Genomic DNA, 22,902 nt, shown 5'->3' on the forward strand with positions numbered 1-22,902 from the left:
GATAATTAACGTATGCAAATCCTTGTAGTAATCAGCGTGCCTAGTATTCAATAATGCCAGCAGATGCCGTGGTAAGATACATGTGAGAAACGCACTTGCCGCTCCGGCCAGATACGACAGCGGCCATTGCTCCATACTAACTAGCGCAACGTCGCAATATGTGGCAGTAACTACAACTAGCAATGTAAGCAAACGAGCGGCCAGGGACAGCATAAGCAACTTGGAAATACATGCTAACAGTGCCAAACCTGACCTACCTAACCTATCCACGTATGCATACAATAGCTTAAATAAGCAAAATACAACTTACCAAACCTATTTACATGCTTATTTATGCTATTATGTGCCTCACGTGGATAGGTTAGGCAGGCTAGGTTTGGTGCTGTTAGCATGTATTTCCTAAGGTGCTAATGCTGTCCCTAGCCTCTCGTGTAAGCATCTGAAAGAATGATTGCGATCTGAGTGTGTTCAATATTTCGGCCATGACTTCATCCACGAGAATGTCATTAACAACTGTAAATGATTGTAATTGCGTGATTAAGACTTGTTGATGGTAAAATCGTTTAGTGCACGAAATGTTCGAGAAGTTTAAGCACATTTCTGTTTAAAATTTGATGATAGGAGTGTAAAGTTATTTATGAAAGTGACTGTATTAAAGAACCCGGTAAATCACCACTAAACTGGGAAATTGTGTATAGTGTATCACTTGCCATTCTGCTCATGTGACTCGAAGTCACATGCTACATGCTACGGCTTTGCAATCTATTATTCTATTTTGAGGTAAATATGGTTAATGATCTGTACTATTGGACTATTTTTTAATTCATATTTTTTAAACTGGTTACGGTAGTTGAAGTTCTTGATCAGTAGTGGTTATGTTATGCTATTACTAGGATTGCTTACGGTATAGTTTCGAGAAGGTCACGTCACGCCACTGCACTATTATGTTTGTTTTTTTCTATCACACATTTCCAGTGTTTGGGAGGTACTTTTAAAATTAACTGAGTTACAGATTTAGTCATAAAAGGTAAAAAGGTAAAGTGTTCCCCTGTGCATAGCACCACGCCATGAAGGCGTATAGGGGGTGTGGGGGTAACGCCCCACACTTTCTTGATCCGGTCGTGAGTGGGGGTGATGTGATCAGCATCACGCCCCTGACCGCCTTTACCCCCCAGGGTTTTCCCCAGGTACCCATGTTATTCGACGCTGGGTGGGCGCCGAGGCCGCTTCCATCGTTAGAAAAGTTCCCGGATTTGAACCGGCCGGGGATCGAACCCGGGACTTAGTCATATCAACCGTAAAGTAACTCAGTTACAGTTACAGATTGTCTTGGAGTTTATTTTGTTATAAAAAATCGGATACAAATTGGATCACTTAAATTTTTTAAGTGATATAGAGAAATAAAAGTACCTCGACAAAATTGGGAAGTTCCCAGATCTTTTGGATACAGATATAAGGGACAATACTAATATTTTCGAAGGCAATGTTGATCTTCATGGTTTCGTTTTTTGAAAAAACTTCCGCAGATTGAAATGAAGCTTACATTAATTATAAACATTGAAATAATTCGATTACAACAGTAAAAGAAATAATAATTCCTAAGGTTATAATTTTTATTATACACTAATAACATAACCTAATTAAATACATTTTATTCGAAATGTATTATTTTCATACTATTCGATCGACAAGCCGAGTGAATATCCAACACAACTATTTTCCATTAATTCTTTTACATTTCATAGATACTACTGAAATGTACAGTTATAGGTTATAGTATTTTGTTACTAACTTTTGCAAGTGGCGTTCAAGAAAGGACTTTAGAAGTTAGAAAAAATTACACACAAAGTTTATATTGTGTGACCTCGTCTAAAATTATAATTTTTCGAATTCTGAAAACTGTGGAACCGTTTATTATTTGGATTAAATGGTAGAATATGAAAATATAACCTGGTTTCTGTATTTTTCACTATTTTTTCGATTTAATGTGTATTTTGCATTGATTACTCTGTTCGAATACTAACCAAGTGAACTTTATTTCTGTTATTAACAATAAAACAACAAACTTTCTGCTTTTTTGCAACTTCAAATGAACAATGTCAATTTCCGGGGGGGGGGGGGGCAACTGACTCGTTCGGCACCCTCTCCCGATGATCATGGAGAGAGAGCTTATCAACAACCAAAAGGCAAATGCGTTATAATATGATTATAAATAGTTCCAACTTTTAAATTTAGTCAACACATGTGCTTTAGACAATTATAATTTTCGAAACACGTAAAATATTTTCATTTGATTTGATGAAGTTCCGGCTGCAGAGCCTACTCCCTCATGTTTGTGTCCAATATTTTCGCTTTACTGCCTGAATTCACTGATTTTTTCGTATGGGGTCTGTCTGAAAACGATGCATAGACACCCGAGAACAATTATTTGTTCCCTATCTCATGTTGAAACCAAAATTCACACAAATATTGTCGCTTTTTACGAAGACACTGCCTTTACACCATTGAATTCAATGTTATTATTTTCAAAACCGAAAGTGCAGTCCCCGCCAGCGCCAAGGAAGCACAGAAATGTAAACATCCGGTGAATAGCGCCCATATAATTAGCTGTACAGCTACAAATAAAAAGCTTATGAATAACACATAGCACCTGAACTACCAAATAGGGAAGGAACTATTTCTAAATATACACGTGGTTTTGTTTACATTAACTTCGTTCTTACAGTGGATGGAGAATAGTTTGAGAGACTCGAAAAAAACAAAACTCTTGCCTCCAATCAGTTTTAGTAATTAAAAACGATTTCTTTCGTTCTATATTTTATATATGTAATGGAAATTTGAGCTATGCTATGTATAGAAATTATTTATTTTTAAATCTCTTTATTTCAGAGGTGAGGGCCCCGCGCCCCCTCCTAGAGAACGCTGACTGCGACAACCCGGGACACTTGGGCTGTGCCGACGGCTCCTGCATCCCTCGGGAGTTCTTCTGCGATGGGAGCGTTGACTGCCCTGATGAGTCCGATGAAGGATGGTGCGGTAAGTGGCGAGAAATGAACTTAGAAAAGGAAACGAATAGAGAAAAAGGACAATCTCTATTTGGCAAAATTATCTGGCAAACCAGTTGTGAATCAAATATTTCCAGTTCAGCATTTGAGTAGGAAATTTAGTTTCAGATCGGATATGTTTCTGATAGAACATAGCGAATGAAGATGTTCTACGAAGTTCTGCTGGTATGCAGATACTAAACGCACGGTCATGAAATTTGGCAGGTGGCAGAAGTTCGCGCTGTTGCCACGTCTGAACACAACCCCGTGTGTTCGGAGGTTTAAGAGAATGAAAGATCTCGTTGTAGAGTTGGTCTTTGTAATCCATGCGATACAAGTTGAAAGTATTTGCTCGAAAGGTCAGGGATGACACAAAAGTTCCCCGAAGCGATGTGGGTCTGACGCTCTAACTAGGCAACGCAGGCTGGTTGACGTTGCCACACAGTGCGTGGGAACCAGCGACTTTTGTCCCACTCTCGCATTGCTTTTCCCACATGTGGCACCAGCGCAAAATCCTGCCCAGCCGCCTGTTTTCATGGTCGTGCGTTTGGTAATGTTATCGAATATTAACTAGAACTTAAGGCCATACTAAATCCAATTTTGCGGGAACATTTCCATAACAGATGGCAGCACCGGTGGCAACCGAGGGCAATGTTGCCAGATCTCCGCGTAAATATAACCAAGATATATACGTAACAGGTTGGTCGATTAGGGTACTCGATGTGAGATGACGCCATATTGGTTAAAGATGAGTTAGTGGATTTTTTTAAAAAAATAGTAGTAAATCATGAGATTTTAGTTATATGTTCGTATTAGCAATATATCATCAGTGGAGGGTAGTAATAGTCGAAATCTAATCTATTTAATATATAAAAATGGATGTATGTGTGTTTGTTCCGGCATAACTCTCGAACGCCTGCAGCGATTTCAACCAAACTTGGGTAATCAACGCCGGGTAATCAGCTAGTATTAATAAAAAATCCGTTGTTTTATATTAAGTATTTACTTTAAAATTTAGATCTCAGAGAAGAAAATACAATTATAAGTGTAGTTAATTCAAACACGAAAACGGGCCAAGTGAGGACAGTAATTGAAATAATTGAAAACATTTTGTGAATTCGTTGACTGTACACTTCATTTTGTATGACAGTACTTTCTACCTTTAATCGGAGATTTTAGATTCTGTCCCGACTATCTCCGCTGCAGCTAGGCTGCACATATCGGTAGGGAATCGAACGGGCAGAGCGAAGCAGTATACGATGCTGCGAAGACTGGTAACTGCAATCGCTCTCCCCTCCACGCAATCCCTTCCCCTCTCACGTGTTCATTGGTGGAGCTGTCTCGCGTCACTACTTGCGCAGAGACTTGTTTTCGCTCGCTTGCTGCAGCGAAGTTCTTTTCTTCTGTATGGAGCAACAGTTCAAAATATTCTTGGGTAAAACGCAACGCACCGTGCTTTCATTGTTGAAACGCCATTTTCAAAATATTATTTTCCGCACGCTGTATTAGTAAAATGAAGTTAAAGATTAAACGGATTTTCATTTTTTTAAAATTAGAAATATTGTGCTTAAAATTGAAGACTAAAATTGGTAAACGCTGTAAGTGCCACAATAATTCACACAGAGTTTTCCATGTTAAACTGTGAAATGTGCCACGCTTTATAATGTGGTAAACGTGAAATGTGGCTGGTAGCCCTTTAAGTAGTTCAACGGGCATTTAAAGGGGTCACTAGTGTGCACGTTCTTACGGGCTGATGTGCTTAACGATGCGATTTCCCAACACTTTCGCTTTTGGCACTTACAACGTTTACCACTTTTAGTCCTCAATTAGTAATGTTAATTTTTCCACAAGGCCGTAAATTTCAGTTTCTTAATGTATTTTCTTGCAGAATTCCAATTTATACAAAAAAGTGTTAAATTTTCTCAGGATGACGATAAAACCAAATAATCTTTTAGTTTATAATATTTTAGGGTATATTAAGAATTTCATAAGTTCTTATTCGCAATATTGGAAGAGAACTAGAGATGGAAATTAAAGCTCAAATTACTATACTTACTATCACATTTTCGTGTTTAACGTTTAAAGATATCCATATAGATAAAGTTAATATAATACAAGCTTCATGTCTCTATCGCTTTTTGTACAAAAATTAAGAACGTTCAAAATCTCGGTTCCGTGACTTTTCTGACACCCTATATATCTCGGAAATGTGATGTGAGATACAAAATATTGAGTCTTTCTCTGAATTCCTCGCATAGAAATTACTAAAGATTACGTTATTTCATCCAGGATTCAGAAAAGAAGTTGAAATTTTTCCCTAGTGTTATCTTCACTAGGCCAAACTTTGCTCTGATTGGCTGTTCCACAGAATCCAGTCAAGGTCTCCCTGATGGAGCAGTGGTAGTAGCGTCGTTGCCTTGTAATCAAGGGGTCTCGGGTTCGATGCCCGGAGGAGGCACATGGTGGTTCGGAGCCCACGGATAAACTGTAGGTCCAGTCCCGATTAGCCTTACTGTGCGTAAAGTGGATTTAAAACACCAAATCAATCAATCACAGAATCCAGTCGAGGAAAGCCAGTTGCAATTAGAACAAGACCTATTCCTCAAAACTAGTCAAACAGCCAGCGAGGCATCCATCACTTCCAGTTCCGTGAGATTCGGCTTTTATTTCCTAACGAGACAGAGAAAGCAAATGGTTCAATTCTCCAGCGAGTGAACGGGTGAGCGAGGTAATACGTGAAAACAACACAACTGAGCTGTAAAAGTGACGAGAAGGAAACATAATAATTGCTATATCAGCGTATAAGTTATCGGGTTAGCAACAATATAGAAACGATCAAGCTCATTGTTTCACTGAATATAACAGTTAAAAGGAATTAGAGCTGCGTACACAAGTTTTAGTGATAGACGTGTGAAAAACACTGAGAATAGAAAAAGTGACAAAAAAATGGAAAACGTCAAGGATCTTGCGTCGCAACTCTTTAGAATTCTCATCTCGGTCAAGACGAGGCTGCAAATTCTTAGTCGGGAATTCCCCATTCGAAGGAATCATCTTTCAACACTTTTCTTTAAGGTAATGAGAAATATAAATAAGGTAGAAACTTGCTTATCAAAATTTTTACGTGACGATGACTACTCATATGGCGTATGTCAGATACAAACAAAACCATTCTTAACGGTCTGGACGTTCAAGGACTCTGCATACAGCTCTCCATTCCTCTTTCGACTTGTGTCTTATCACTGTTAAGATGCTTCGCTTTCATTCACGCTGACAGCCAAACAAGAGTTTTCTTTTCCGTCAGGACAAGAAAAAGTTATAGAGACAGGCAGACGACACGCTGCAGGTTTTAGCTTTCGATGTATTGCTGCACGGGTTTCACAAAATAGAGCCCATTGCCGAAAGTTCAGTGACGACAAGTCGTTCAGTTGACAGCAAAAAGGAGTTTAATGACAAGGAAGAAATATCGATTACAACAGGTAGAAATTTCCTCAATAAAGACTCATTCTATCTGTGACGCTATACTAGGGTCGGTTGAAGTTGCCAACAATATTTAAGCTGGAAGCGGCGACTGGCAGCTGAAACTCGAAGTAAATAAAGAACCCGTTCTAGAAATCACAAATTATTTATTTTCGTCGTACTTCTCTCGTAATATTGCGGGAGTTTACGAGCAAAAATCAGAGAAAAATCACGAGGCAAAGGCCCTATAAATAATCACATGCATATATCAAGTTAAATTTAACGTTTTCCCTCTTGTGCAGTACTGCTGCAGTATCTAACAACAACATTAAAATTAAGGTTCATGCTCACTCTGTATACTTAAAACCCTAAAGATTCATTATACACATTTATACTGTTTGGATCACCATTCATATATTGAGGCGTCGCGATTAATCCAATCGGTCATCAACGTGATGTTTAGTTCGTCACCTTTAAAGGATCCACAATTACACGCTATTCACTACTTAGTATGTGTTTCTTAAAGTTTACATGTGGTTGAGAAAGGCAAGGATTGCAACAGATGCTACACCGAATATCAATTTTAACAACCAACGTGCAATTTATTACATATAATCATCAACAGAAAACTTTCGTAACATTTGCAAAGATTAACAATCAAGCCAGATTTTGGCAGAATGCGATAAACGCTTTATTCGTAATCGTAAGACAATAATTACTCATTAGTCACACACGTCCTGCGTGTATTCTTTCACAAACCTTCATAAGTTAATTATATCAAATCTCAGACTAGAAAAAAACATATAACAATGATAATTACTGTACTTGCGCTTGCACTTCGCGCGTATATATGATTTTCTTCAATACTACAACTTTCACTAGCAACTGATTGTGAACTTGGATACCATTACTACACTATGTGGAAGAAAGTCATTGGACACCCCGGTTTCAACTCTGAAATGAACTCCTCATCGAAAAGAGAGTACAGACGGGTATATATATACGGCAGCAGGAGGCTTATGAGATCATTCGCTGATAAAATGATGGAAAGGAAATAGCTCAGCATGTTTGAAAGAGGGATCATAGTAGGCCGCTCCATAGGAGGCATGAGTATACGTAGCATAGCTGATGCCCGACAGGTCCCTAAATCAAGTGTAGCCTTTGTCATCAAGAAGTGGAAGGAAAAGAGACACTGCAGCAATGCACCACAAAGTGGAAAACCCACGAAATTGGACGACCGGGACAGGAGAGTGCTGAAGAGGGAGATTCGGATAAACGGGACCCGTCCGATGCATTCGATTGCAGAAGAGTTTCAAAGTGCGACCAATTTGACTGTTTCGACCAAGACACTTCGCAAGGAGGCCCATGCACTCGGTTATCATGGTCGAGCCGCTGCCCACAAACACCTGATAACAAAAGCAAGAAACGGCAGAGAGTACGCTGGTGTAAAGAGCGGAGAAACTGGACGGTGGAGCAATGGCAGAAGGTCCTATGGAGAGATGAATCACGCTTCAGACTGTTTCGATCAGATGGGAGAGTGTGGGTATGGCGATTACCCGGAGAACGTCTGTTACCCGAGTGTGTAGTGCCCACAGTGAAATATGGTGGTGGCGGCATCACGTTCTGGGGTTGTTTCAGCTGGCATAGCGTGGGTTCACTGGTACCGGTGTATGGCCACTTGACGTCTGCGTCCTACCGAGATATTCTTGACAACTCCATGCTCCCCACGTTGCGGCGTTTCTATGGAAACGAAGAATGTGTGTTCCAGGACGACAATGCGACTTGTCATGTTTCCAGGGCTACCATGGAGTGGTATGGCAGAAAATAATGTCACCCGACTAGATTGGCCTGCTCAGAGCCCTGACCTCAACCCTATCGAACATCTATGGGACGAACTGGAGCTCCAACTGAGGTCGAGATCGCCTCGCCCTTCTACACTTCCAGGGTTGGTGACTGCACTGCAGGAGGAACGGTGGAATATCCCACTCGGTGTACTACACGACCTTGTGGCCAGTTTACCATGACGTGTAGTTGCTGTCATCGCTGCCAAAGGCGGACCGACCTCCTGTTGATTGCAAGAAAACTGATGGTATCCGCTGACCTGTGGTGTCCAATGACTTTCTTCCACATAGTGTACTACCAAATCGTTAATCATTCTATACTCTCCCTAACAGAGCATGTCTACATTATACCTAGTTTTAACAAGAACCATCAAATAGAACAATTTATCCTTTCATACCGATTTAAGCGTTGGTAATGCTATTGTATGGAAAATAAGGGCGGAGACATTCTACGAAATTTAAGTCAAACAGGTTTAGGGGAAACGTGTTCCGTTATTTTCATTCTTTTTCTATTAATCGTAGTTTTCTCTTTTGCGATAACAAGGTTCAATTATCGCACAATATCAATACTGGGTAAAAATTTACTATAGTTCAGATACCTATAATTTCTTCGTTTCGTCATTTTTTGACAGTCGTACTTACCTATCTGCTTCGCGGAACATTCCTTAAGATGTATTGACGTTTTTTTGATCAAAGTAATTGCAATTTTTCACATTACGAGTACTTCTTTACCGTAGTCTTTTCGCTTGCCTCACACACAATATGGCGCGTACACCTTCCTACATAATCGCGCGTCGTGCTTGTGTTTTGTCGATTTTCATTCGTTATGCAGTGTTTCAACCTTCGGAACCCAAGAAATACCTGTGAACAAAGCTCATCTGAAGTATTTTTTTAAAAAAAACTTTTTAGAATTTTTTTACGAAGGAAATTGTAATGTTTCGTGGCGCTATCCGTGAATGCTTTTTGAGGCTATCCGTTCCGGAATCGGTGGGAAATTTAAAGTAAAAAATTATTTTAGTTTCAAATTTTTGAGTCCAAATTTCCCACCCATTTTGGGCTCCGCCCCTGGGGTAATTGACCTACCGCCCCCAACCGCTACCGCGGCCCCGCCTCCGCGGCCCCGCCTCCGCTCCGCTCCGGCTACCCGGCTTTCTCTATAGAGTCCCTGTTAAAGGCATGTTCGAAATTGGCCGGAGTCACCTGCCCCCAAAATTTACCTGAATTTCACCACGCATCCACGACACGTCATATTAGGCAAAGATAGTTACAATATAATCATGGACATTTCAGCAGGTTAGATTAAGTAAATATACTTAAAAATACCTCAGCAATAGATAACATATATTCTCTTTTTTTCCTTTGCGTTATACATATTTTCATCAAAACTTCTCTTCGAATCTGCAAGAGTTCTGCACTTAAATGTACTCCATTTTACCGGCTTCTAAAAAAAAATCATGGACTCTTCTTTCCATTTGAAAATTTCTCTTGAACAGGTACTCCGATAAGTAGATTGTGAAATGATACTTCTTCCGTCCAAAAATTGGAATGCTATGCCGAACATCACACCACACTCTCTCTCTATGTTTTGAGAGTGAACTGGAATTTCCTCGCTCATCATTCGTCGTAAATTCTCCTGACGAACAGACCGTAAAACCACAAACAATCAAAAGTCCTTAGTCCGAAGCAATACAACTCAGCCAGCTCAAGCAGCAGAAGGAAGGACAGAAAGAGCCCAACATATACTCTCAGGAAAAACTCACATGGGAGTCAAGGGCCAGACTCGATACTCCACATCATTGAAACGCCAACAAAACTTCGGACTTCGGAAGGTGTCAGTCGTCATGTAGACGCCACAACAGAAGGTGTTTTGAATTTTAGCACTTGCAGAATTGAAATCTGTACATGGACATGTTACAGGAATACACTGTACATCAACTTCCAGAAGGAACAATCTTCCTGCAAGATGGAGCCCCAAGCCATTTTTCCAGGCAAGTCCGATGTTTATTCGATGACCACTTCAGTGAAAGATGGATTGGGAGAGGATCTCGGTTCATGACATGGCCACAACGGTCACCGGACCTTACTGTCCTCGACTTTTTCGTGTGGGGTTTTGCTAAGAACAAAGTATATGTTACAAAGATTTGAGGTCTGCCAGACTTACGCGACGCACTCAATCGACAATGTGACGCCACAAATACTAGGGAACTTATAGGTTGAGGTAGAATTTCATTTAGACATTTGCCGCGCCACACGGTGCACATGTTGAAGTCCACTAGATATGTAACAAAACTTTCTGAGTTTATGTACGTATGTAAGAAATTTTAGAAATAAATCATGGTAAATAAAGTATTTTATTATAGTCCTAAGCGGAACATCCGGTATGATAATTATGCACATCCGGGATGTTCAATTATAGTAGGCCTACACTTCACTGGCAGTTAACGTATCGTAAGAACTGCATTTTGAAAACTCTCCATAATGCAGAGACTCTGTAAATGATGTTCCAGTAGTCATTAAGCTCCGAGAAAGAACAGCGTCTGGATCTAGTAACAAAGTCAATAAGATGGCTACTGTAGAATCGCCTGAAGCAGCAGAGACATTGAACCTGGCAATCTTGCAGTCTGGATCATCGTAAACTTGACATTTTCTAGGTCAACGAACACGGGAGAGAAAAAATCATCTGTGGAACGTTCTGTATCATTTAGTCTTTCCTTTCATTTTCACTTCTGCTGTTTATGCGTCCTCTTTTTACAATGAACTTGTTCTAAAGTAAAGAAAAAGTAGTTTCGCAAGGGTGATGCATTTAGAAGGTTGAAGAGAAAGGGAGATTTTTGCATGCAAGAAACGTGGTAGAATTCATTTTGAAGCATTTCTTCTCACATTAACCCTCCCAGTTGCGACGTGAGAATGAATGATGAATTGATTAAACTAAACAAATGAAAAAATACGCACTACAAACCTTCTTGCCTAACCTAGGAACCCTAGCTTCTTGGCGTCCTGCACTAAACAATTCTGCCAGGGTAGGTATAGAGTTTGACTTTCAGGCATGGCCGTATTTAGAGGATTTTTTTAGGGTTCACCCCCCCCCCCCCCGAAACTTCTGTCATGTTGAATTAATTGAAGTTCAGAAACCAAATTTGTAACACATTTTCAAAAATGTATTCGCAGTTTTACAAACATACAATCCTGGAATGATCAAACATTTTGAATTCTGAAATTTGAGCGAAATTGATTTAATTCTCAGAATCGCAGCCCACCCGCGACCCCTTCATTTTCACTTCTGCTGTCCTATTTCCAGTGCTGTTCCTGGATCAAATTCCTTGTGATTGTCCTAAAATTCCCGTCCCAACTTTTAAATTCCCCCTTTATAAGAGTTCAAACCTAGGATATTCAGCTTCGTAGCGCGTTACATTCACTACCCTTCACCCAGCGGATCGATATGGTAGATACATTTAACCCATATGCTGTCCTATAAAACACATACTTGTATAGTGCATAGTGGTTGTATATACGTAATGCTGTTTGGTAAGCATAGTAACAATATGAGCATCGGAAAGTGGGATCGAACTGGTTCATAGAAACCCCCTCCTCCCCGAATTGACATCGTTTATTTCAAGTTACAAAAAGCATAAAGTTTGTTAGTTTTATTGTTAATAACGGAAATAAAGTCCAGTTAGTTACTATTCCAACAGAATAACAGAAAAACGGCGTTAGATCGAAAAATTGAGGTTACAATACAGGCACCATGTTATGTTTTACCATTTAATCCAAAGAATAACTGGCTCCACAGTTTTCAAAATTCCAAAAATTACGTTTTATGTGAATGGTAAAACAACATAAACTTTATGACTAAATTTTCTCCCTAAGTTCTAAAGCTTTTTCTTGAGGTATCTAAAACTTAATAAGGAAATATAATAACTGCACATTTCAGAATACACTGCATGAAACGTAAACTAACTAAATAAAAACAGTTGTGCTGCATATTAACTCTTCTGATGGTTAGAGTAGAAATAAATGTCTCCTCAAGGATATAAGGACAGTAATAATAATAATAGTACGTTTGGAATTAATTCGTTTATGAAATTTAAATTATTATTATTTCTATTATTCAAATTTCTTGTAACGCCAATGGGAACAATTATGAGTGATCCCCCCCCCCCCGAATTTTTTTCTGCCTACGGCCATGCTTTCAGGGGATAGATTTGTTTCGAGGTTCTACATTGACCTGATTCAAATGATATGTTACAATTGCAACACTATACCCCATAAGTCTCTAGCCATGCCTACAAAACGTCACAAGTTTGTTCGACTCTCCTTGGGGTTGGGGGAGAACGATACTTAAAATTTCAGCACTCTTTTTCTCTTTAAAGAACACATCTTATTTCCATCTATACTCTGTCACAGCTATCTCTGTAGCAAGGTCGCGCATAGCGGCAGAGGAGGGGGATCGAGTGGGCAGAGCGAAGCAGTACACGCAACGGACTCCTACCTAGAAGAGGCCGGGAGGCGAACAAGTGTTATACATGGGACGAGTGCCTTCACATCGAAACAAAGTCTGGCACCTTCATACAGCCGTATCTGGACGAGGATGGAGGTATTTTCCGTCGCTTTCTCGCCGGTTGGACTTCCGTGACAACTTCATAGCATTTTATTGACTTGATGGATAGTTTTTATATACACTTCGAGCCGCGACACTGACAAGCGAGTGGGTTGGCTCGGAATAGCCTCAGGACGGAATGTGCGTCACGATTCTACTGAAAAATGCAAATCTTAGTGTTCTTAACACGGCATATCACCTATAATGGTGTGCTGAACCCGAAACAACACATCTCATCCAGAAGTTACAGTTGGAAGTGAGGATTCAGTTGGGTACCAACCTCGCTGAGAATTAATTCTAGGCTGCTTGGAAAAAAGCACGGAAGTCAGTGTGATGAGAATAAATAGTTAATTTTTATTCTGTATGGGAATGCCCTGCCGGGGGACCCCTGGTGGACGGAGCCTTGGGAGTGCCCGAGTTGTCAGGATGGATGAGAACAAGCCTCTTAAATAATACATTTTTTGAGCTTTTCCTTTTCTGTTGCAGAGGGAAACTTTTATCTTTGATCATTTGAACTATTCTGATATCGTTAATACGTTGTATATTCATTGAAATATGTTTACAATATTACAACCGCCTGTCTCATAATGCAATTGCCTGCTCTTTTACAGATCCAGACCATGATCCAAATGCTGCTGCTCCATGTGATCCTGCAACGTGCAAACTTCCAGATTGCTTCTGCTCTCGAGACGGAACTTTGACTCCTGCAAACCTGGAACCAAATCAGGCAAGTATATAGGGTGTTCAACTTGCTATGAAGCAATTGACACTAATAAAATATCTTTCTTATTGTGCTGGTTTTAGCTTGTTGTAATATTAAAGCAAAGCATTCACTATGTAACAATAATCCAGAACAACGAGTTCAACAATATATTCATATTTTGTGTCCAATATTGTAATTCAACACGGGAAAAAATGTAATCTTAAAATTCTAATACAAATTTTGTAAATTGAAAAACGCAATTTGGATTTATATATGTGCTTGTTTATTCTCCATCCTAGATTCCACAAATGATAGTTTTGACATTTGACGATGCTATCAACCCAGAGAACTGGGACCTATATACAAAAAAACTTTTTACCCCAGAGAGGAAGAATTCAAATGGCTGTCCAATTCGTGCAACATTCTTTGTATCACACGAGTACACAAATTATCAGCATGTGCAGAAGTTATGGAATGATGGCCATGAGATAGCTGTACACTCCATTACGTAAGTACATATTTGTATATGTTTCTTTAAAATGAACATTTAAGAAAAAATCAAAATAATAGATGACATATTTACAAAAAATCACTAGTGCAAGAGCTTGTCACCGATGAAAGTGATTCAAATAAACACATTTCACACTTTAATTGACAATAGTGGCAGATTTGAATTCTGAAAGTTGCTGAAGAATTGAGTAGTGAACAAGTACTTCACAATTACTATGTTTCTGTTTTTGTAATAGATTTGCGAACTTTGTTTTAGCACACCTGCTGTATTAAAACATAGTGCTTCTGTTACATAGCATTTGCTTAGGGGAAATCTGCTTGTAAGAGCCACTCTTCAAGATCTCTCTCTCTCACACACACACACACACACACACTCTCTCTCTCTCTCTCTCTCTCTCTCTCTCTCTCTCTCTCTCTCTCTCTCACACACACACACACAAATTAAAGCTGAGAGAAACAAATTGTATATAAAGTGAAAAACTGAAGTATATGTATATTTTTATTATTTTAAGACCAATCATTTGGGGCAAATATTATTTATATATGTGTGGAAAATTTGGAGGTGGGTACGTGTTCTCTAGCTTTTGCTTGATTGATTGATTGATTTAGTTTATTTTACTTCGCTTTTGTGCCACTTTTGGCTAATTGCGAAGATGGGAATGAGTTATGATATGATGCAATTGATGAATGGACACTCACAAACACCCATGCCCAGGCCTGGGTTCAAAACTGGAACCCCTGGTGCCATATCGTGATTTGATAACCACTCCGCCATGGGAGTCGACCCTCTAGCTTCTGCTACCCCTCTCTGAAATGTAGTGTCACACTTAATATACCCTTAAAATCTGTACAAAGGCTACATATTTCAGCTGGAAGAGCATTTATTTTTCTATCTTTTATTGTTTGCTGAGGCTGCAAGGTTTGGACACTGAACAAGGAAGGTTTACATCCCTTTTTCTCTGGTGCCATCACCATATGTGCCAAATGTTTAATTGATTTAGTGCAACTATTCCATGCATGCTCTGGGCCTCCCCGATGGTGCAGTGGTAGCATCGCCGGCTTGTAATCAAGGGGTCCCGGGTTCAATACCTGGTGGAAGGACATAGTGGTTCGGATTCCACTTTAAACTGTAGGTCCAGTTCCGATTAGCCTTACTGTGCACAAAGTGGACTTAAAACACCAACTCAAACAAAATCCATACATGCCCAAAGCTGTTGGAACAATTACTACAGGGAGGGACATGAAAATGTGAGCCTTGCAGTCAAAGGTGCCTGCAGGGAAGGGGGGCATTAAAGAGATCTGGGGTAAAGCACCACTCCAAGTTTTCCCCACTTGAAACACTACTAACCCCCCGAGAAAAAATCCTGTGGGCTGCCTTGCTCATGGTTATACGTAGCCAGGGTGCTGTAACCATGTTGGACTAACACTCTCTCTCTCTCTCTTTCGAAGGTCAATAGTTTTTTGCTTTTACACAAAAAATAATAATGTAAAAGTATAAAATATTATACGTTATACATGATACTTTTCATAATTTATTTTATACTTTTATACTACAAAATTTGGAACACGGATTTTCTTGAACCCTGAAAGTTTATTTCTTTCTGATAAATTAAGTCTCACCTTTTAAGCAGTTGGATATTCTCCATGATCATAAACAGTACAAGAAGCAGACTTACACACTACTTTCTTATCAGACTCATCTAATCCGGTTCACTCTTTGGTAGTGTTTCCGTGGCGTATGTATGTGGGTTTCATTTCCTATCTGTGGCCCTTTTAATACTGTGATTAGTTGTTTCTGCCCACGCCACATGTGTCTCCAGTCAGCTTTTGAACTTGTGTGAAATCAGTAATATTTGCCATTTCTGAACATCTGACAACATTTAAAGAAAGCTGTACACATGTGCAATAATATTCTTACTTTATTTATTAAGGTCGTGCTTGCTGAATAATTTCTCTCGCTTATTTGGCATATGAAGAATTTGTTCATTCACTGTCATCAGCACTGTTAGTGTCACTCATGCTAATAGTAACAGTCAACTTTACAGAACCACTGACATTAAAAAACTGAACATGTTCTTGTCAAGACAGTGCTGCCAAGCGAGGGGCAAAGAGGGGAGCCGGGAGAGAGTTGACCTTGAAGCTCCCAATTTCATGTCCCACAGTATAAACAAAGTAGTCAAGGGTAGTTTAAGGTCTTGTTTTACAAAATGTAATAAATATACTCAATTCCAACAACAATATCATTTCATGCTAGATCAAGTACAATGATTGCAAAGTAAATTTCCGGAGACAAAATTATGATAATTGTGATAATATCTTGTCTGTAGAAAAATACAGTAATCAGTTTTTTTCTCTTGTCTTCCTTTTCCAGGCACCGGGGACCTGAAGACTGGTGGAGTAAAAATGCAACTATTGAGGATTGGTTTGATGAAATGGTTGGACAGGCTAACATAGTCAATCGTTTTGGTGGAGTACGGATGGAAGATATTAGAGGTATGTTAAAAAGCAATAACATAATTTTATCTACTGAATTCTCATATTATGATAATCTGTTAAACGAACAGATGCAAGTGAAAGTCGGTTAATATTATTATCGGTTAGTATGCTTCTATAGTTTGATGACTAACACATCATTTTTATGAACTGGATGGCACACATGAACATATTAAGCAGAGGCTGAATGCTGCGCATGCGTCAATTGTGGGAAAAAGGACAGCTTGCTCTGCAACGACATTAATGAGCATTTCTACATTCTAATTTCTTCATATAGGAGAAGTATTTATTTTACACGAGAGCGCTCAACTAAGCTTATATTATATTTCTTGGATCTGAAGTGATGCATGTGTTAATTGTGGGAAAATAATTATTACTTTCTTTCACTTCAGATCCAAGAAATGTAATATAAGCTTAGTTGAGCGCTCTCGTGTAAAATAAATATTTCTCCTATATGAAGAAATTAGAATGTAGAAATGCTCATAAATGTCATCGCAGAGCAAGCTGTTCTTTTTCTCACAATTGATGCATGCGCAGCATGTACTGCATGCGTTCACGAGACGCCTCTGATATTAAGGCAATTAAAATAAACAATTACTGTAATCAAGGATGTTCATTCCTCTTCTTGCCATGGATTTTACAAACGCAATATAATTATCCTCTATTTAATGTAATAGAATTTACAAACATGTCAATAATGCAAAATAAATCTTAGTTTATCATAGTAGGCACATTTTTTCAGATAAAAAAATGTAAAACCAAAATTTTAAAATAAAATTCCTCCTTTAAATATTAAATTTGAAAATTGCTATGTTGTCATTTGTTCCAACTCCTTTTGTGTTGCCACATGGACAAACAGGTGTGTTATATGTACGTAAGAAGCATTCTGACACTTTTGGCTCATTTCGATGAGGGTGAAAGGTGATTAGACATGAGCATTGCGAGCATGGCTGAACCCATTGGTCGACCCCCTCTCCCTGGAAATTGGTATTATTATTATTATTTGAATATACTTACCATTCAGCAGAATATCACAAATAAAAAAGGAGTAAGCTCAAAGAATTGATCGCAAGTCATACCTGGATCAATTTTGATTTTTTGAATTTTCTTAAAGGTTTGAGAGTTCCTTTCTTAAGAGTTGGTTGGAACAGGCAGTTTCTTATGATGAGAGAATTTGGATTCGTGTATGATTCATCAATGGCAGCACCATATTCAGACCCTCCACTATGGCCGTACACTTTGGACCACAAGATTCCTCACACTTGCACTGGAAACAACCAAAGATGCCCATCAAGATCCTATCCTGGAATCTGGGAAATGGTCATGAACCAGCTATCAGTAGAGGTGAGTTTGCAGAATATGTACTATGCATCATTGGTAGAGAGGCAATTTTCAAAACCTCGCTCCCAGTATTTACTCTCAGTTATGTATTGTGACAAGTGAGTATGTTTCAATAATTTCTTGCTTCTTGCTACGCTGATGTGTATGTATAAATATAATATCTCTTTAGAATTGGATTGATTTGGTGTTTTAAGTCCACTTTAAGCACACTAAGGCTAATTGGGACTGGACCTGCAGTTTAAAGTGGGATCCAAACCACTATGCGCCTCCACCGGGAATTGAACCCGGAACCCCTTCATTACAAGGTGACAACGCTACCACTGCACCATCAGGGAGGCCAATATCTTTTTAGAATATTATACTCGTATAATGTTTAAAGCACCTTACTCAGGGTTTCCAATCATTTCCAAAACCAACTGGCTTTTCCAAGTCTCCAGAATTTCCAAATCAGTGGAAACCTTCTTCCTGTATCCACTTACACTACAATTCTTCTTCTCATTCCAGTTTCGACCTCTTGGACACTTCCCTCTCACTGTGTTCTGAATAGTTCCTCTCCAATGTCAATCGTGACCCTGTCAAATCATTTGATATCTGTACCACTAGTATGTAATTGGTTGTACATTGAATAATTAATTACATAATGAATGATAAGAATAATAGTGTTCATAATACACATTGTGACTCAGTTGTTAGCATATGCAGATGATGTAGATTTATTAGGGGATGATATAAATACAATTAAGAATAATGCTAAAATATTTTTCAAAACTGCTAAAGAGATCGGTTTGGAAGTTAACAGAGAGAAAACTAAATATATGCTTACAGGCCGAAACCAAGTGTTAGGTAATAATCAAAATCTAATTATCGATAACATCTCGTTTGAACCAATTTCCAAATTCAAATACTTAGGAGTAATATTAAGAAGTGAAAATGATATTAAAGAGGAAATAAAAAGTAGGCTAAATTCAGGAAATGCATGTTACTTCTCTCTTCATAAACTTTTGTCTTATCCTTTAATATCTAAGAAACTAAAATTTAAAATATACAAAACAGTAATTTTGCCTGTAGTATTATATGGGTGTGAAACCTGGTCCCTTACATTGAAAGAGGAACATAAATTGAGAATATTTGAAAATAAGATCCTTAGGAAAATATTTGGACCTAAAAGGGATGAGGAGACAGGTGAGTGGAGAAGGTTACATAATTTAGAACTGCATAATTTGTATTCATGTCCAGATATTATTAGAATAATTAAATCAAGAAGACTTAGGTGGACAGGCCATGTGGCACGAATGGGAGAGGAAAGAGGAGTTTACAGGATTCTTGTTGGGAAACCTTATGGTAAGAGACCTGTAGGAAGGCCAAGGCGAAGATGGAGGGACAACGTTGAGATAGACCTAAAGGAAATCGGTAGGGATGGAAAAGAGTATATAGATCTTGCTCAAGATAGGGACAGATGGAAGGCCTGTGTTGCTGCAGCCATGAACCTTCGGGTTTAAGAAAGCTAGAGAGTTTGTTAGTTATAATACACATTGTATATTTGTATGAAGTAAGGGCATACTGAGATGGGAGTTTTGCACATCTTTTCCTTCTTAGTAAAATACTTTGAAAAATAATGTTAATATTCAAGCATGAAAATTTGTGTTTCTTCGTCCACAACTTTTATACCTCTCTTTCAGCATATGCACGTGTGTATGTACCCCCCCCCCCCTCCACACACACACACCTATTGGGAGCACCAATAGGGTAGGAGTTTCGAATCGGGACTTGACCTACATTTTAAAGTGGGATCCGAACCACTATGTGCCTTCACCGCTTGGCTGGATTGGCAAGGAATTATAGGCAGGGCTGGATTAAGGTGGGTACTATTGATGCTGCAGCATTAGGCCCATTCCTGAAATAGGGCCCAGATGAAAACAGACGAGAATTTTCCGAAAGCTGAACAGTTTTCTTTTGCTATACTAACCTGAAAATAAATCTTAGAATGAAATTTGGATCCCCAGTTTCGGATGCCTAGACACAGCATTACTTATTATACAGTTAGTATTATTCTTTGTGCTGTGACGTAATTATAACGTCATTGTGTTTATTTATCACCGAAGATTTCAAGCATCAGGCCCAATTTCATCTTAATCCTGCCCTGTTTATAGGCTACACTGGAGTAAACTAACAGACATAGAAATAAAGGTACTCGTTCTCTTGATATTCCTATGGTTCGTATGTTAATTCCATTGGAGAGTTCCTTTTTGATGTTAAGGCTAGGCTGGACCTTTGAACAATGACAGATAGTCACTTTAAAATTTAAAATTTTCCTCTCCTTTCCAAAAACTGCTTTGATATTCCAAAATCTGCAAAATTACATATACTTAGAATTTCTTCTAGAGCATTCACGTGAATCTTCATGTGGATTGGTCTCACTGTTCCCTAGATATTTGCAATATGGCTATGTAAAGCTATTAAACAATTGTCAGTATCTGGACAACAGTGAAAGCAAACCACACAAAGATTCTAGAAGGAATTCTAAGCACATGTAATTTTGCAGATTTTGGAATATCATAACGATTACTCGAAAGGAGAGGAAATTTTGAAAACAGCTGTCCTGGTGTCACCCAAAGGACCAGCCAAAACTTGAATCAAGCTAGCTCAGGTACCCTTTGAAATACTGTTAGCCTCTCCTATTTGTCATTTAATGAATTTGCCAATGAACTGGCTTTCTAGACAGATTTCTCTCTCAGGATTTTTCTCATGAATTTGTGAAGAAGTTTATTTACGCTAGTTGAATTTGAATTGTAAATTATTAATATTAATATTCCATGAAATTAACACATATATTTAGCTGATTTTTGTAAACACTAAACCTCATGGCACAACCACCCTTCAAGGTCCAAGGCGTATCAACCAGCCTTTTCATTGAATGGCATTGAGTTTCATCACAACTGCTTCTGGTTGTAATAATAATAATGACTAGGGCCCGGGACTTTATGCCCTATAAAACTGTAAAATATGTATGTAATTATGTTATATAAATTGGAAAATATGTCATGAAAAATCACAAATATGTCAGAAAAATGCAGAAATATTCCCAGTAAAGCCAAAAATATGCACAACAGTACTCTCGAATTTCTCCCATACCCTCGATAGAGTAGAGTAAGGGCTGTAATGTACCTAATGTTATTTTTACTTTTGACTGATTTTTGTGAAATGCGAAAAAGACAAAGAAATGAGAACGAAACTTCTTTACTTCCCGTGCAACAATGAGAGAGAATATTTTGCCTCAATAATGTTTGGATGGCTATCAACTGTCGGCGGGATAAAAAAATGGGGTATTATATAGTTCTGCACTAAGAAAAGACGGCACCTTTCTTCCTCCGTAATTTTCATATCCTGCCATCGACAATATGAACTATCCGTTGTGATAAAGCTACGAAGGAAAAAAAATATGAAATAACTGATTATGTGCAAGAGAATTACGAAATTATACAGAAATATGTCTTATTACAACAAAATTGAAGAAATATGTTGTAAAAATGCGAAATTGGTGAAATATGTCAAAATATGCTTTGTCAAGTTTGTCTATTTAGGCTGATTTTCATCAGATATGTAAAGATCTTACCCCAATAATACTGTAGATCCGAAGCCAATTGAAAAATATGTTATAACATAAAGTCCCGGGCCCTAATAATGACCCATGATGCAACAGCTCATGAGGTCCAGGGCCTATCTACCGACTGCTGGCTTCACTCCCACCAGAGGTGGAGATGATCCAACCAGTGAAGTGTGGTCAGCATGACGAACCCCAGTCGCTGTTGTAGGCTTTTGTGACTGGGTTACACTACTTATTCATAGCTCCCTAATTCCCTCATTTCAAGTAGTTCTCCAATTGTCCTCAAGATGCTCGTTAAACACCAAATTTTAGGAATTAAATCTGGGACTGCTTGCACCAAAGGTGGAAGTGATAAGCATTAGGCTATGCAGGAGCCCCAATGATACAAGATGCAAATTTCATTGAAACAAAGGAGAGATTAATTGAAGGAGGACAAGCTTAACATTCAGGCATGTTAACTAGTGTTTTCCAATTATATGTACATCTTTTCAACACTATATATATATATATATATATAGAGAGAGAGAGAGAGAGAGAGAGAGAGAGAGAGAGAGAGAGTGAGAGAGTGAGAGTGTGTGCCATAGTCAGACTGTGTAGCTGAGTCTTGCCTGCTTGTCCAATCCTGCTCTGTATGTAAATATGTAACTGCTATCACTGTGTGTGTTGTTCTTATGTTTTATTTAATTAATAAACATTATTATTGTTCAGGGCTACACGTGTGCTATGGTCGACAGTTGCCCGCCACACTTGTCTGGCGATGAGATCTACAAGATGCTAATCCATAACTTCAAGAGACACTACAACAGCAATCGAGCACCTTTAGGTCTATATTTCCACACTACCTGGTTTAAAAGATTAGAAAATGTCAATGCTTTTGTAGTAAGTACCACCACCTTAAAATCATTATAAATATATGTATGTTGTGTATTTTTGATACTTTACTTTGCTTTTATGAAAGCATTGGTTAATTTGTGCAATGAAGATGAGTGGTGATTTGATGAAATTGATTAAGGAACACTCAGGTTGTGTACATTTGTACAATACCCCCATGCCAAACCTTTAATTTCAAATAATGATATACTTGATTAAGATAATATTTCTTTAAAATTGTTGTTACATTATTATTATTATTGAATGATGCAGTCATCTCTTAATTGTGAATATTATTGTTGTAATACAGTAGACTTGCGATTAGCCGAGCCCCGATTAACCGAGGCTCCGGGTTAACCGAGGGAGTGGTTGGAAAACATCGCGCTTCATAACGCACCCCCTGTTTGTTTACTAGTAAGTTGGAGTCAAGTCACCGTCCGCGA

At 38.6% G+C, this 22,902-nt stretch overlaps 2 protein-coding genes across 5 annotated transcripts in view; one reads left to right on the forward strand and one right to left on the reverse strand.

Annotated features, from left to right (window-relative positions):
- The window catches only part of LOC145982060 (uncharacterized), a 98,322-nt gene that overhangs the window by 44,145 nt on the left and 31,275 nt on the right, over nt 1-22,902 (reverse strand). For 2 of the 4 annotated variants that reach the window (XM_083115648.1, XM_083115649.1), the window contains exon 7: nt 18,447-18,557. The exons of 1 other annotated variant lie outside the window; for it this stretch is intronic. In XM_083115648.1, the coding sequence (XP_082971774.1) occupies nt 18,515-18,557 (43 nt within the window). In that variant the 3' untranslated portion in view covers nt 18,447-18,514. Of the gene's footprint in view, nt 1-18,446; nt 18,558-22,902 lie in introns of those variants that run through there. One more of the 4 variants, XM_083115651.1, reaches the window with a different exon arrangement.
- The window catches only part of ChLD3 (Chitin and LDLR binding deacetylase 3), a 58,768-nt gene that overhangs the window by 24,174 nt on the left and 11,692 nt on the right, over nt 1-22,902 (forward strand). Inside the window, exons 4-9 of the mRNA XM_083115647.1 lie at nt 2,890-3,036; nt 13,550-13,665; nt 13,941-14,149; nt 16,523-16,644; nt 17,759-17,988; nt 22,298-22,468. Of these exons, the coding sequence (XP_082971773.1) occupies nt 2,890-3,036; nt 13,550-13,665; nt 13,941-14,149; nt 16,523-16,644; nt 17,759-17,988; nt 22,298-22,468 (995 nt within the window). The remainder of the gene's footprint in view (nt 1-2,889; nt 3,037-13,549; nt 13,666-13,940; nt 14,150-16,522; nt 16,645-17,758; nt 17,989-22,297; nt 22,469-22,902) is intronic.

Source organism: Lepisma saccharinum, chromosome 30 (assembly GCF_977018435.1).
Source record: "Lepisma saccharinum chromosome 30, izLepSacc3.1, whole genome shotgun sequence".
Taxonomy (NCBI): domain Eukaryota; kingdom Metazoa; phylum Arthropoda; class Insecta; order Zygentoma; family Lepismatidae; genus Lepisma; species Lepisma saccharinum.